General features: G+C 38.7%; 1 protein-coding gene across 1 annotated transcript in view; it reads left to right on the forward strand.

Annotated features, from left to right (window-relative positions):
* Window positions 1-16,609, forward strand: part of SPAG6 (sperm associated antigen 6) — a 182,593-nt gene that overhangs the window by 120,891 nt on the left and 45,093 nt on the right. Inside the window, exons 5-7 of the mRNA XM_088454203.1 lie at window positions 4,284-4,489; window positions 7,124-7,297; window positions 15,756-15,908. Of these exons, the coding sequence (XP_088310329.1) occupies window positions 4,284-4,489; window positions 7,124-7,297; window positions 15,756-15,908 (533 nt within the window). The remainder of the gene's footprint in view (window positions 1-4,283; window positions 4,490-7,123; window positions 7,298-15,755; window positions 15,909-16,609) is intronic.

The following is a 16,609-nucleotide window of genomic DNA, read 5'->3' on the forward strand; positions in this document are numbered from 1 at the left end:
ATCCAGACCCAAGACTCAGCCCGGGAACACAGCCAGAAACCCCTACGCCTGTGACAATGGCTACGTGAATTATCGGAGTTCGAATGGGGTATGATAGTGGGTGCCCGACAAACAGAACATTCCATTTCTGAAGGGCCTCCTGAACATGTCATTGACCGGTAACTGCTACATTGCATTGCTTGATGACCATTTGCAGCCCTTCATGGACTTCATGTACCCCCACAATGATGGAATATTCCAACAGGATAATGCATTGTGCCATCGGTCCCAAGTTGTCCAGAATTGGTTTGAGGAGCATTCCAGAGAGTTCCGACTAATTGTGTGGCCACCACGTTTGCCCGACATGAACACAATTGAGCATTTATGGGAAGTGGTGGAGAGGTCCATTCGCACCCAAGATCCTGCTCCTACAAATATCAGGGAGCTGTGGAAAGCTATCCAGATGGCATGGGTTAGCATCTCTCCAGAGGTCTTCCATCCAATTGTGGAATCTATGCCACGTCGAGTTGCTGCACTTAGTCAGGCACGATACTAGGAATCTATCCCACGACTTTTGGCACTACAGTGTGTGTGTGTGTGTGTGTATATGTATATATATATATATATATATATATATATATATAACGAGAGAGAGATATTTATATATATATATATATATATATATATTCATAAAACTATAGTCCACATATGCATTTGGTATATTAAATTTTTTTACAACTAGAATTGGTAATACATAATTAACATGTAATTCCATAGGTTGCTAATTGCTATCATTCTCACACATTCCAACAGTAGGGGCGCTGTGTCAGATGTGATGTGTAATTCACTAAATCTCTCTTATGCAGAAAACAGTGATTGTCACTGTGTTCTCCTGCCTATTATCAGGGTTCTACTGTGAACAATGGAGCCAGAGATCCCTAGGACACTGCTTTCACTACGTATCGAATTATCGCCTAGATATCCCTACCCTGCAATTACAGAACATTGTTCGTGTACCCCTGAAAATCACAGAGTACCCTTGGAGTCACTTGCACCCCAGTTTGAGAACCACTGACCTAGCATAACTAGGAAACGAACGCTGTCCTCCTGTCCCTCTGTAGTGTTTGCACTGTTGAAGCAGTGTATGCAGCGTTATTACCTCAGGAACGCTATGACGTGATGGGGACACTTATTTTTTTTTTTTTTTCCTTCTCACTGAGTTTTGCAGTTTCCTTGTCATAAAATTATGACATTACTGTATAAACATGTCTCCATGACCTTGGCTTAATGTATGACTATTAATAAAATTAATAGAAATCTAAATCATACATGCCTTCTAAATTTTTTTTTTTTTACAACACATTGTGTGTGGCTCTTTTGGTTATTTTAAACATTGAAAAGTTCCTCAGAGCTATAATAATGAAAAATGTTTTACTTGTTTATTGTTCAGTCATTAATAACACATGGCTGCTTCACAGAGCCACTTTGCTTGGTCTAAAATATGCAAAAAAATGACTGCAATTTCATTGAAAAAATATCTCAAAGCCGCTGATTGAGACATTAGTTCATAACAATTTCGTCAGCTATTGAAGTATAATTTTTCTCAATGAGTATAGTTAAAAATCTATCACAAACAATTTTTCTATGTTGTATCTATAAAAAAAAATAAAAGTAAGAAAGACAAGGAGGCTACAATGTAATCAGAGAAGGGGACTGCAAAAATACTGTGCAAAAAATTCCAAGTATCAGTGTTATTTGATATAATTGTTATGAACTAATTATTTATTATTTTTTAATTATTATATTTCTTTGCATTGGTCACTTTTCACTAATCTAACTGATCCCTGGTTTTTGAGTCCAAAAAGTCCTGACTATGCACTCTAATGCTTTATATTTTGATTATTTCCTATCCATAGGATGGTTAAATTGATTTTTAGTCTAGATAAAGCCGTTCTATTCTTTTGAAAGATTTCAGTAGTGAAAATACAGTAGGTCCAAAGTACCAGTAAACCTATTTTACATTAATTGATCTGCCATCCACAATGTAGTACAAACCACAAATGCTTTAGAATAATATTGGTGCACTGATAAAGCAACCACATCACCTCAGGCTCTATTTTCCATATAGACTGTAAAGCTTGCGAGCAGGGCCCTCTTACTCATTTGTCTCTCTGTTATTACCCAATGTTGTTGTATTACTGTTATGTACCCAATTGTAAAGCACAATGGAATATGGTGGCTATGCAAGCGCTATATAAGTAAATGTAAATATACAGTTCCATTTTCTTCCACCATGCAGCTTTGTTCAAGTAACACATCAGCCGGAAAACAAATACGGCAAACTGATTTCTATCCTAAAATTTGACTTTTTATTTATGAAATTTCCAAGTAAACGTAGTAAACGTAGTTGTTTCCTTTTAATGTATCAGGTAGCAAAAATAGCTAATATAGAAAACATGGCAAAGACAAAATACTAAACCCGGAATGTTATTTTTAGAATTTGACCATCACTACCCTTTAAAAATGGACAATCCATCTGGTGTGCAACATATCATTGAAAGTCTATGCCGCTCACTCACTTCAGTGACTTCACCTTTAAGATAATTAGACTACATTTTTTTCTGAGGCCCTAGAGCAATTTGTAAGTAGTCTTCAGAGGATAACACAGAATGTGCTCAGATTAAATGAATCTTAATTTTTCAAATTGCCTTTTTTTACACAAGCTCACGTCACTGAGTATTTCAAAATTCATGGTGGGTCGTTTGAATCCATCAGTAGTAACTACAATGACTGGAAAATGACACAAATGGGTTTGTGAAATATAATATGTTGGTGACTGTTTGCTTGTGTTCATTAACTTTTTTTTTTTCAAAATAATGAAATCTAAGACAGAGATTTTCTCAAGTACCAAAAACGAAGAAACCTTAAGGTCTGTCCAAATACGCTTGCATTTGTTTAATGTAAACTGAACTATAGAGTGGCATTAACCAATATTTGTATTTGAATTTTACAGAATAAGATTTATAATAAAATTTCACTGCAAAAAAAAAAGCAAGTCAGCAAAATACTCCTGCATTTACTAACGACTACTTTTAGCTGTATATAAAAATCTGCACATCTTTTTCAGTCTGTCATGTTTTTTCAGAAGTTGGAAACCGTTGTTTTAATTTTATTTAAAGCAGATATTTAATTGCTAATGTGCTATATTTTTAGAAAATACTTATTTTTGTTGAGAGGGTCATTTGCGAATGTGGCATTTAAGCTTTAAGAGCAAATTTGCACTAAATGATAAATAACCAATAATATATTCTTTCATTGTTGAGTTACATATAAAAAATGCATTGTTTGCTATGGTTTGGTGCAAATTTGTACCTGATAGTGAATAACTTACCATGTGTGCTGTTATAAGTTATGATTAAGAAATGTCACCTTCCAAAATACTAATATTGTATTCAAAGAAAAAATATAATTGCATTTACCCAATAGTTTTGTATAGTCATTAAAGTAAAAAAAATATGTTTAATGTTTTGCACGTTCATGTGTGCCAATCTATGTAAAACTGGAGTTATTAAAATAGCTTTTTCATACCTGGACAACTATAAATTTGACATTTATTATATATTTTAATATGATATATTTTTATGTAAAATATATATTATATAATATCTGAAAAAATTAGAACTCTAAAACCATAAAACCGTAGTAAAAAAAAAAAGTACATATTTAATATATGCTTAAAATAAAGATGGGGAAAACAGCATGTATGTAAATCTGTACTCATGCATTGCATGTTTTATATTTCTGTCGTATAATTTATCATCTAGATTTTTTATTTAGCTAAATACATTGATTATTTTATAGACATCCAATATGTCTATAAAATAATAGCTAAAATATTTTCTATCATTTAAATTGTAAGAGACCATTTTTATGCTTGCTCCAATGTTTTGTATTCCCTAGCTATCCATGCATATAATGGCAGCCTACTGGTGAGGGAGGCACAGCCTGGGCTTAAACAGCTGACATCTGCTTACTTTTTCTCCAAAGAATAACAAGCTATTGCAGCCTAATCTACCTCAAATGTGTACACGTAAAGGGGGTCTAACTATTGACCGGTGTTCCTTTCAGCCCCAGATTGGTCCACATGGCTTCAGGAACTGGGAGGGCTGATTTGAAATGCAGATATGCAGACAGCAAAGTCCAGCCTGCCCTCTTCTCTTTTGGTGTGTCTGTCACAGTGAAAAATGGCTTGCACCAGGGTCAGTCACCCGTACTTACTTAATTACCTCTTGTTGGACCTCCAGAACTGTCACAAGCTGTGGTGGATGCAGGAGCTGTTCCCCTCCTAGTGCTGTGTATCCAGGAGCCAGAGATCGCTTTGAAAAGGATTGCAGCTTCAGCCTTGAGTGATCTATCAAAGCATTCTCCGGAGCTAGCTCAGACAGTTGTGGACGCAGGGGCAATTGCCCACTTAGCCCAGATGATTCTCAATCCAGATGCTAAACTAAAGGTACTTTATTTTTTTTATTTTTTTTACTTTATTTCTCTTTAGGCACATTCTACATTTAAAAGAAAATTAAATCTGTATTGTGTGCAGAATTGTTTCTGGACAAGGTAGATGCCAGGATGCTGGAGAGCTTTTTCTGTGCATTTTTTATGTGTAGAAAAAAATAATGTGACCCATCCCCCGCCAAAGCATGTATTATTATTTGCCAAATAATTTCAAGTTGCCTCATTACACCATATAGAAAGCTGGGGGAGTCTTTTAGCTTTAGCTCTGCAATTAGGACTGAAAGTTTAATAACTCCCAAGCATTATGTGACCAGAGATTTTCCTGGAAGGACCTTATGCTGCTAAAGGGGAAAATAATCCTTGGTTACTTGGGTATGGCTTCTCTCTTCGCCTGCTTTGCCCACAGAAGTAACTGCTTTCTCATTTGTCATGAATTGTTTGCTTTGGACAGTTGCTTTTGGCCGATATGCAGCGATTAGTACAAAGCCACCAAAGGAATTCACATTCCCATTCGTTTTGGCTTTATATGTTTCGCAACCGCTTGTTCCTCATTTTAGTTTGTAAGTAGTGTATTTAGTTGGTGGCAATATGTCTCCCCTGTGCTTTGCGACCTGCTGCTTTTTGTATTTATTGTTTTTGAACCCGGAGGTAGACAAACTGTGTTTTTATTAGCTGCTGTGGAACTAAAACTCCCCACATGACCTGCATAGCATGCTGCGTCTTGTAGTTCCACAGTAGCCAACAAGCAACAGGGTACCTAAAACTGCTTTTGACCCGATTGACTAAAAATACAGATGACTGTAAAATTTCAGTTCTTCAGATACTAGGACCTAAATAAAGATGTCACTTGTTGGAATGAACCATGGTGTCTTTTTAAGATGCTTTAAGAGATATGAGCATAAAAGGTGACATCTCTGCTCCACCTGTATCTCTCCCTGTTAGTTTTTCTGCTGTGACAGAGGGGACTATTTACTAAGCCATTGGATGGAGATAAAATGAACGAAGATAAAGTACCAGCCAATCAGCTCCTAACTGCCATGTGTTTGAAAAATTACAGGATCTGATGTTTGGTACTTTCTCTGTCCACTTTATTTCCATCCAAGGCTTAGTAAATAAGACCCCTTAATGTGAATCAAAAAGAATTACTGCAGCATTGGTCTGCTATTAATTATATTATTATGTCACTCTATTGTCAGACTGGTCAATAGAAATGTACTGAAAGCCATCAATCCTGCTGTCAGGCTTTTGGTGTCATATGATAATGTATAGAAAATAATTGGAAATATGGGGCTGTAAACACTGCTCCGGCACAATTCACTGGCGTAGAACGTGTTGTTCCGTATTTATTGATGTCAGTAGACTGATGGGTGACTCCGTCATTACAGTCCATGTTTTAAGGCTATCCATGCTTGAGCAGAGGTGACTTAATTGATACCTCAGTCAATTTGATTTAACCATCTGGACCCAGGCATGGATATCATTAAAACTTGGACTGTAATGGCAGAGTTTGGAAACCAAACTCCATTTCGATACTAACTTCTAAGCATGAATTACTAAGTTCTACCTTTACTGTGTATCTCTCGCCCAGACTCACTGGGAAATTGAGATCACTGAGAGCGAATGATGTCACTAATGCTGGGCATACACGGCCAGATAAAATGTCTGTCAGACCGACAAACATTTTATCTGGCAGCCTGGCAGCCGCAGATGTCGCCGGCATACACCGTGAGATTTCTCTCACAGTGTATCAGGCCGACATCCGCGCTCCGCCCTCGGGGGAGGAGACATTTCCCTGTTCCTTCCGTAGGAAGGTACACAGGAAATGTCTGTCTGTCGGCCGCGGCTGGGCATACACTGCCCGATGCGGCCGACAGTTTACCGGGAAATATCGCATCGGACGGGCATGCTGGACAATCCGGCATGCCCGACCGAGCAATATTTAACCCTCAGTCGACCCCCCACACGCTACAATTATCGGGGCGATCCGCCGATATCAGGCGGATCGCCCCGATAATTGTAGCGTGTATGGCCAGCATAAGGTATCGCAGCTTTCTCTGCATCCTATTTCAATGACCTTGTTGGTTCCTAGTGGCAAAATGACAATCTCCACTGTGTGCAAGACATAACCTAGATCACAGGTTCTCAAACTCTGTCCTCAGGACCCCAAACAGTGCATGTTTTCCAGGTCTCTTTACAGAATCACAAGTGAAATAGTTATCTCCACCTGTGGATCTTTTAAAATGTGTCAGTGAGTAATAAATACACCTGTGCACCTGCTGGGTGACCTGGAAAACGTGAACTGTGTGGGGACCGAGCTTGAGAACCTCTGACCTAGATTAATAAAGTAATGACAACATTGTCTATGTTAAGGGTTTTGCGCTCTGTGTAAAGAAAACAATGGGGGTTAAGGCTGCTCTTGGTGGTAATATATTGTATATGCTTTCCTAACAAAACCTGTGGTAATTACCGATAAGGTTCTTATCTCTAGCTAGCAGTACCAGCAGAGACATGTATGAAAGCTTAGTTACCAAATATGTTTTTTTGGTGTGTGGTAGGTAAAAGTGTATTCTTGGCTTTATCTTTCTATGTAACAAGACGTGATAGGACTCACAGCATTTTCCTTATGTAACAGCGACAGGTGCTTTCCGCGCTAAGTCAGATTGCAAAGCATTCAGTGGATTTAGCAGAAATGGTGGTAGAAGCTGAAATCTTCCCCGTCGTCCTGACATGCCTAAAAGACCCCGACGAATACGTCAAGAAAAATTCAGCCACTCTAATCCGCGAAATTGCAAGACACACACCCGAGGTAATGTTTTCAAGATAGTAACGTGCAGTGCTAATACATGATTACGCATGGATTAATAGCAGCACTCAGAGCTAGATTGCTGGGTTGAGGGAGCAAACTGCAAATTAAAATTATACTTTTAATCCTATTGTACTGTATTTGAGCTGTCATCAGATGAATTAGCGTGTGGCATATTTAAATCCTTCCTTTTGTTGGTGGTCACAGTAATGTGACTCAGCATGACTCCTATGGGGTGTGATGAAATGACCTGTTGCTCTCAATGGTTGCTACTAAACTAATATCAATTGATGACTGTGCAATCCTAAAACACCAAGTAATACAGGTAACCTTAAAAAAAACACACATGTTTAGATAAAAAAAAAATCCTGGTACTGCAAGACAAGTATTCAAGGTTTATTTTCGGTATGAAGCGGTGTTAGCTATAGACAACATTAATTATACAAGCTATGCATTCCCTGAGCCTTATTCAGTATCTGTTGCTCTTCCCAAATTGATATAGAGACGTAGGAGAAGATCAGTGGTGTCGCTAGGTTTTATGTCATCCAGTGTGATAATTTATGGTGTCCTCCTCCTGTATCAGACCATACAGAATCCTTACTACTGTTTTTGAACTAATAATTCCTGTATATCACTGAATGTAATGGCAATAATAGTGACATAAGCAACTCGCAAAATTAAAATTACACCTTTAAATTCCAATATCATATGCATAGCCTACATGTATATACATAGTTTCACATGGCTCAAGTGAAAAGTTGGTAAGAAACAATAGAATTTGTAGTAAAAACGTTAAAGAACTGCATCAAAATAATGTTCATATTAACATTAAATGTTAGTTACGTGAGTTAATGGATTCAATTTGCATTGGCCAAAATAATGTAGCAGTTGTAGACCGAAGCCTATGGAAATATACTCATAAATAAAATAATAGCAGGGAAATAAACAGGAACAAATACACAAGCATTTCAGCAATTTCACCCTTGAGAAGTAAGAAAAAAATAACTCAACATCTGGCCCCCTGTGGCTTTCAGTTTGGTCGATATAAAGTCTTTCATTCTTTACTCAAAATAATGAAATAACTGTGGTTCATTATCAATTTTAGTTAGGAAATTAATATCTAGTGTTATCAAATACCTATGATTTTAATCTGTGGCACATGTACCTCAATGGCTATATTAAATACAAATTATATTTCAGTCTATTAAATAGATCTCAGAATAACATTTTAATTCATTAGTAAAATAAATATATCTACAAATCTAGACACAAAGGATATTTACTCATATTAAGGAGTACTTTAAATAAATATATATTTGTGCTTATATGTATGTGTGTTTGTATGTGTGCGAGTGTGTATGTGTATATACAGTCAGGTGCATAAATATTGGGAAATTGACAGAATTTTAATATTTTGGCCTCTATTCACCACCACAATGGCTTTGAAATGAAACAAACAAGATGTGCTTTAGCTGCAGACTTTCAGATTTAATTTGAGGGTAATTAAATCCAAATCAGGTGAACGCTGTAGGAATTACAACGGTTTCTATATGTGCCTCCCACTTTTTAAGGGGCCAAAGTAATGGGACAAACTAAACAATCCTAAATCTAACTTTCACTTTTTAATACTTTGTTGCAAATCCTTTGCAGGCAATTACAGCCTGAAGTCTGGAACGCATAGACATCACCAGATGCTGGGTTTCATCCCTGGTGATGCTCTGCCAGGCCTCTACTGCAAATGTCTTCAGTTCCTGCTTGTTCTTGGGGCATTTTCCCTTCAGTTTTGTCTTCATCAAGTGAAATGCATGCTCAATCGGATTCAGGTCAGGGGATTGACTTGGCCATTGCATAACATTCCACTTTTTAGCCTTAAAAAAAACTCTATGGTTGCTTTTGCAGTATGCTTCGGGTCATTGTCCATCTGCACTGTGAAGCGCCGTCCAATGAGTTCTGAAGCATTTGACTGAATATGAGCATATAATATTGCCCGAAACACTTCAGAATTAACTCTGCTGCTTTTGTCAGCAGTCACATCATCAATAAATACAAGGGAACCAGTTCCATAGGCAGCCATACATACCCACGCCATGACACTACCACCACCATGCTTCACTGATGAGGTGGTATGTTTTGGATCATGAGCAGTTCCTTTCCTTCTCCATACTCTTCTCTTCCCATCACTCTGGTACAAGTTGATCTTTGTCTTATCTGTCCATAGGATGTTGTTCCAGAACCGTAATGGCTTTTTTAGATGTTGTTTGGCAAACTCTAATCTGGTTGTCTTGTTTTTGTGGCTCACCAATGGTTTACATCTTGTGGTGAACCCTCTATATTCACTCTTGTGAAGTCTTCTCTTGGTTGTTGACTTTGACACATATACACCTACCTCCTGAGAGTGTTCTTGATTTGGCCAACTGTTGTGAAGGGGTTTTTCTTCACCAGGGAAATAATTCTTCTGTCATCCACCACAGTTGTTTTCCATGGTCTTCCGGGTCTTTTGGTGTTGCTGAGCTCTCCGGTGCGTTCTTTCTTTTTAAGAATGTTCCAGACAATTGACTTGGCCACACCTAATGTTTTTGCTATCTATCTGATGGATTTGTTTTGATTTTTCAGCCTAATGATGGCTTGTTTCACTGATAGTGACAGCTCTTTGGATCTCATATTGAGAGTCGACAGCAACTAATTCCAAATGTAAATGTCACACTTAGAATCAACTCCAGACCTTTTACCTGCTTAATTGATAATGAAATAACGAGGGAATAGCCCACACCTGTCCATGAAATAGCTTTTGAGTTGATAGTCCCATTACTTTTGGCCCCTTAAAAAGTGGGAGGCACATATAGAAACCGTTGTAATTCCTACACCGTTCACCTGATTTGGATGTAATTACCCTCAAATTAAATCTGAAAGTCTGCAGTTAAAGCACATCTTGTTTGTTTCATTTCAAAGCCATTATGGTGGTGAATAGAGGCCAAAATATGAAAATTCGGTCAATGTCCCAATATTTATGCACCTGACTGTATATATATATATATATATATATATATATATATATATATAAAACATCTTTATATAGAGGGTTGGAAAGGACATGCGCCCAATAGTGTAGTATTTTATGAAAAATTAGCACGTACTCAAATATAAATGTGCATGCCAAAAGATAAAACTTTTTCGCTTATCTAAAGTGCTTTCACTGGAGCTCCATGTGCTGAAATAGACTCGGAAATCCAGAAACCTTAAAAAGGATAGGCTCAAACAGCCAGAAAAAACACACATAGTGTAGTATTTTCTTTAAAAACAGGTATTTTAATTAACATATAAATATTAACATATAAATATGCGTACCAGAACGATACTTGGATCACTGCATATTGTACTGTGTGTCTTGGTGACTCCAACATCCCATAATGACCCCAATTTATTTATTTTTATTTATTTATTAACAGTATCTTGTATAGTGCAGTATATTTCATTAATAGAACAAAACTGGGTAATAACAGACAGATATATAGGTAGGAAGGCCCTGCTCGTAAGCTTACAATCTATAGGGAAATAGGCGTTGATACACAAGGATAGGTGCTATATATTGCATTTTGGTCCAGTCAGAATGCACAGTTTCTTGGTTGGCTGCATGATCCAGTCACACAGGAATGTCAACCAAATGTCATGAGGATGTGAGAGAAAGACGATGTGTGCGATTGTGTGTGGACTGTAGAAGGGGATGTAATTAGATATGGAAGCTATGAAGGTTATGTGGGAGGTTCTGGAATCTGATAAGATTGCCTGAAGAGGTGAGTTTTCAGGGAACGCTTGAAGGATTGGAGACTAGAGGAAAGTCTTTTTGTGCAAGGTAGTTCATTCCATAGAGTGGGTGCAGCGCAATGGTTCACATGTAGAGTAGGTCAGCTTCAAATATCTATGTATATATATATATATATATATATATATATATATATATATAATATGTATATATGTAAAAGTAGAAAAAAAGGGGGGGGTAGCACTCACCAGTCTTCTTAAAAACATTTCTTTATTACATCTCAGTAAAAATTTTACAGCATATCAAAATCCGACGTTTCGGTCCTGTGCATGGACCTCAAGGGTCCATGCACAGGACCGAAACGTCGGATTTTGATATGCTGTAAAATTTTTACTGAGATGTAATAAAGAAATGTTTTTAAGAAGACTGGTGAGTGCTACCCCCCCTTTTTTTCTAGTTTTGTATGAAGAGGATTATTGTGATCCCATATGGGATGAAAGAGGTTTGTAATTTCCATCATCGGTACACTTTAACTGTGAGAGACAGAATCAGAAGAAAACCTTCTGGAAATAACATTGTATGATTTTTAGCTGTCTAAGATTTTGAGCTGTCTAAGGACACCAGGGACAAAATTGTAGACCTGCACAAGGCTGGGATGAGCTACTCGACAATAGGCAAGGAGCTTGGTGAGAAGAGATCAACTGTTGGCGCAATTATTGAAAAATTGAAGAAATACAAGATCAATGACAATCTCCCTCGACCAGGGGCTCCATGTAAGATCTCACCTCGTGGGGTATCAATTATCTTGAGAACGGTGAGGGATCAGCCCAGAACTACACGTGGGGACCTGGTCAATGATCTCAAGAGAGCTGGGACCACAATCACAAAGGTTACCATTAGTAACACACTACGTCGTTATGGATTCAAATCCTGCAGCGCTTGAAAGGTCCCCCTGCTTAAGCCAGCACATGTGCAGGCCCGTCTAAAGTTTGTCCGTGACCATCTGTATGATCCAGAGGAGAATTGGGAGAATGTCATATGGTCAGATTAGACCAAAATAGAACTTTTTGGTATAAACTCCACACGCCGTGTTTGGAGGGAGAAGAATGATGAGTGGCATCCCAAAAACACCATACCCACTGTGAAGCATGGGGGTGGAAACATGCTTTGGGGATGCTTTTCTGCAAAGGGGACAGGACGACTGATCCGTATTACGGAGAGGATGATTGGGGACATGTATCGTGACATTTTGGGGAAAAACTCCTTCCCTCAGTAAGAGCATTGAAGATGCAACGTGGCTGGGTCTTCCAGCATGACAATGGCCCCAAACACACCGCCCGGGCAACTAAGGAGTGGCTGCGTAAGAAGCATTTCAAGGTCCTGGATTGGCCTAGCCAGTCTCCAGACCTCAACCCAATAGAAAATCTGTGGAAGGAGTTGAAAGACCGTGTTGCCCGGCGACAGCCCCAAAACATGACACATCTAGAGAAGATCTGCATTGAAGAGTGGGCCAAAATGCCTGCTGCAGTGTGTGCAAACCTGGTCAAGAACTACAGGAAACGTTTGACCTCTGTAATTGCCAACCGAGGTTACTTTACAAAGTATTGAGTTTAACTTTTTGATTGTCCAAATATTTTTTTTCCGCAAGAATATACAAATAAATTGTTTCAAAATCATACAATGTGATTTCCGGAATTTTTTGCTCTGATTCTGTCTCTCACAGTTAAAGTGTACCTATGACGGCAGGGCATGTGGCCTGGGCGCCATAGGACCGGCGGCACGGGGGGCGCCGCCGGCCACGGTAAAAGGCCGTCTTAGTTAGCCAGTGTAGTGCCGACCGCAGTGAGTGCGGTCAGCACTACACATTATACACAGGATCGGCGCTAGGCTTCCCTGCGCCCAGCACCGGTCCTGTGCTGCACAGCCGAGCCCCTTCCCTCCCCCTGAGCGCTTGCCCAATAGCGCCAGACAGAGGGTTGGAGGCAGGCTCAGGCTGTGCATTTTTACACACACATCACCGCCAGCGCGGCGGCGATGTGTGTTAACAAGCAGCCAATGAGAGTCAGACAGACTCTCATTGGCGGCTGCTGCTGCTGCACAAACATTGCCGCCGCGCAGCGGAGATGTGTGTGTGTTAAGCAGCAGCCAATGAGAGTCAGACAGACTCTCATTGGCGGCTGCGCCCACTGCAAGAGCCGGGCTGGAGCTCACTCCACTACAGGGGGCACTATAAGGGGTACTGGATAGGGGGCACTATATAAAGGGTACTGCATAAGGGGGACCACTACTGGGGGCACTATATAAGGGGCACTGCATAAGGGGGACCATTACTGGGGGCACTGTATAAGGGGAACTAATGGGGGGCTGCGTAAGAGGGACCACTACTGGGGACATTGCATACTGGGCGTACTGTATAAGGGGCACTACTGGGATTAAGGTGCATATGGAAAGGAATGTTCAGAGTGACGAGAAAGGGGTGTGTCATGTGTCATTTTTAAGTGATCAAGGCCATTTTTTTTTGCACGTGGGGGGGGCGCTCCATTTTTACATTTGCCCTGGGCTCCAAATACCCTAGTTACACCACTGTATGTGTGTGTGTGTGTGTGTGTGTATATATATGTATGTATATATATATATATATATATATATATATATATACACATTGATCTAGTCAATAATCCCACCTATAGATACAATAGGCCTAATCTTGTAAAGTGCCCTACACTATTCATTTTATATATAATATTTCAAATAAATACCTTGCAGAGGGGGCCAGGGAGATGCGCAGCAGCCACTGTCAAGTCTGTGGCACAGGAAGCAGGCACGAGATCTTCCGCAGGCCAAGGCCCGGGCAGGGGTGCTTTCAAATTACAAACTTCATTTAAACAAGCCCCCAGTGGGTCCCCACAGTGGCTGCGGCAATTGAGGCGCGTCATGTCTGGCATTCTGGGAAAAGAGAGGATGAGTCCGGACTGGACTTCTATCCCGTCGGCGGCCAGGCGTGACTTAGTGAGGTGCAGTTACGCCGCCAGACTAGACTGCATCGGCGTGGTGACTGCGGCTGCGCTATGAGGCCACTTGCTCGCCCGCTCCTGGCTTTCGTCATTTTGTGTCATCCCCTCGGATGGTGTCACCGTGTGCAGTCTGCATCCCCCCTAGTGAAGCTGCTGGACAAGATACAGATCTTAGAGATTTAAAATATAATTGTTTAAAAAATCCTTTCTCCACTTTTTTCCCTTCTTTTCAAGGCTTTTGACAGGGATTCCACACTAACTGGCATTAAACAGTATGTCATATGTTGTCATAAAGTGTTAATGCTGCAGTGAACCAGCTGAAATCCAATTGTGACATCTTGCAGATGCATATAAATCGGTCTTCTCGTATGCCAGTTCCTATTTCAAAAAGGAATCTAAAGGATAATTCTCATAGCCGTCACTCGATTCAGTTTAAAAAATAGTTTTTTTTTTTTTTTCAAATCTGTATTTTATTAACTCAAAAGCAGTTCTGACAAAAAATAATCAATACAATGCACAATATCAATTTAAAAAACTTAGATCAAATATAAAGCACAAGTTTATCCAGTGGATATATCATAGTATTTTTAATTGTGCACCATTTCTTATTTATTAAGAAAATGCTGCCTTTTTTATTAACTAATTTATACCTGATAACTACATGAATGTTCATGAAATGTTTAAATTTATTTACTTGGTAGGGATCAGTAATGTTAATACTTTGTTGCACTCATTTGAATGAGTTTTTTTATTATGACCCTGACAGGTTTTTTTTAAAATAAATATTCTATTATTCTTTATTTTTCAAACACCCCTTTTGTATGAGGCAGTACCGATCTCCATTCCCACCGTATTCATCTGAGGTCATAGTTAAAGGGGCCAAATTGACATGAAATTGGTACACATTTGTGCCCCTTTTTGCTAGTGTCAGAAACTTTTTAAAGTGACGTAAGTCTCAGAAGTAGCCATTGCATGGATTAGGGGGTATATTTACTATAGTGCAGGTTTTTAGAAGTGGAGATGTTGCCCATAGCAACCAATCATAATCCACTTAACAATTATGTAGCACCTTCTGGAAGATAATAGCTACAATCTGGTTGCTATGGGCAACATCTCCAATTTTACCCCTAGGAGTGCTTGCTCCCAAAATGTGACCGTGCAGTGGCACTCAAAGAGTACTTGCAAACAGCTGTATATTAATCAGATATTACAAAAAATACCTAAGCATGACTTGTTTTTAACATATTAGATCTGTATGTGTTTTTATGTATGTATGTATATGTGTGTGTGTGTATATATATATTATAATTATACGCATACACACTATACAGTTTTATTATGTGTTGAGTTTTAAAGTTTAGATTTTTTTTTTATACAAAATTCTTTATTTTATTTTCACAATGAAATAAGAGTTTTTTTTCCAGTATACAAAACATTATCTATGCAAATATGTAAAATATTGGTGAATCAATTACATTCCATTAGAGAGCATTACAGTTGCAAATCAAATTACATTCAGCTCCATATTTATATAAATTCAAAAAATTGTATCCATTGTTTCAAATGAGCCACATAACAGGCATTCCATAACTATGTAATTACTTCATTAATAATTACATATTTGTAGGATGCATATTTGTTTTTGTTTTTTTGTTCTTAGATTTCATCTTATCGTGTTTAATTCCAGCTGTCTCAGCTCATAGTGAATGCAGGAGGAGTGGCTGCTGTCATAGACTGCATTGGGAACTGCAAGGGGAATGTGAGACTTCCTGGGGTCATGATGCTGGGCTATGTAGCCGCTCATTCTGAGAACCTGGCAATGGCTGTCATCATCTCAAAGGTTAGTCACTGGATGAGACTACGTTCCTTGCTGAAATCACATTTATTTATTAGCAGTTATCTATATAGCACATTCATATTCCACAGCACTTTACAAAGATATTTAGGGGTCTGTATTCTAAGCCTTAGAGAGATATAAAGTTCCAACCAATTAGCTCCTAGCTGTCACTTTACAGGCTATGTTTGCAAAATGAAAGGATCTGATTGGTTGGTTCTTTATCTCCGTCCACTTTATCTCTCTCCAAGGCTTAGTTCATAGACCCTTTAGTTATTTACATCACTGCCTGCCCCCCTATCTATATTACCTATCACATGTACACATATAAGTGCCTTTTTGTCAGAGGCCATTCAATCTACATGTATGTTGTTTGGGAGTGTGGAGGAAAACCACGCAAACATGGGGAGAACATACAATCTCCACACAGATTGTGCCTTGGTCAGGAATTTAACTCATGATGTCAGGGCTGTGAGGCAGTCTGCTAACCACTACACCACAGTGCTGCAATGTTTCATCTAATCACTGGAATAACACACCATGTAATAGAATCTTACTTATATTTTCGAAGACCTTCCTTTATACTTTACACCTATATTTAATGTAAATGTTTTTATATGTTTTGTTTTTTTAATTTTACATTATTGATTAAAATAACTCAAGTTGTTTAGTATAAGCTCTTCATGTAAGTAATGTGTGTGTGACAT

This window comes from Taudactylus pleione, unplaced genomic scaffold (assembly GCF_031769625.1).
Source record: "Taudactylus pleione unplaced genomic scaffold, aTauple2 ptg000610l, whole genome shotgun sequence".
Lineage (NCBI taxonomy): Eukaryota > Metazoa > Chordata > Amphibia > Anura > Myobatrachidae > Taudactylus > Taudactylus pleione.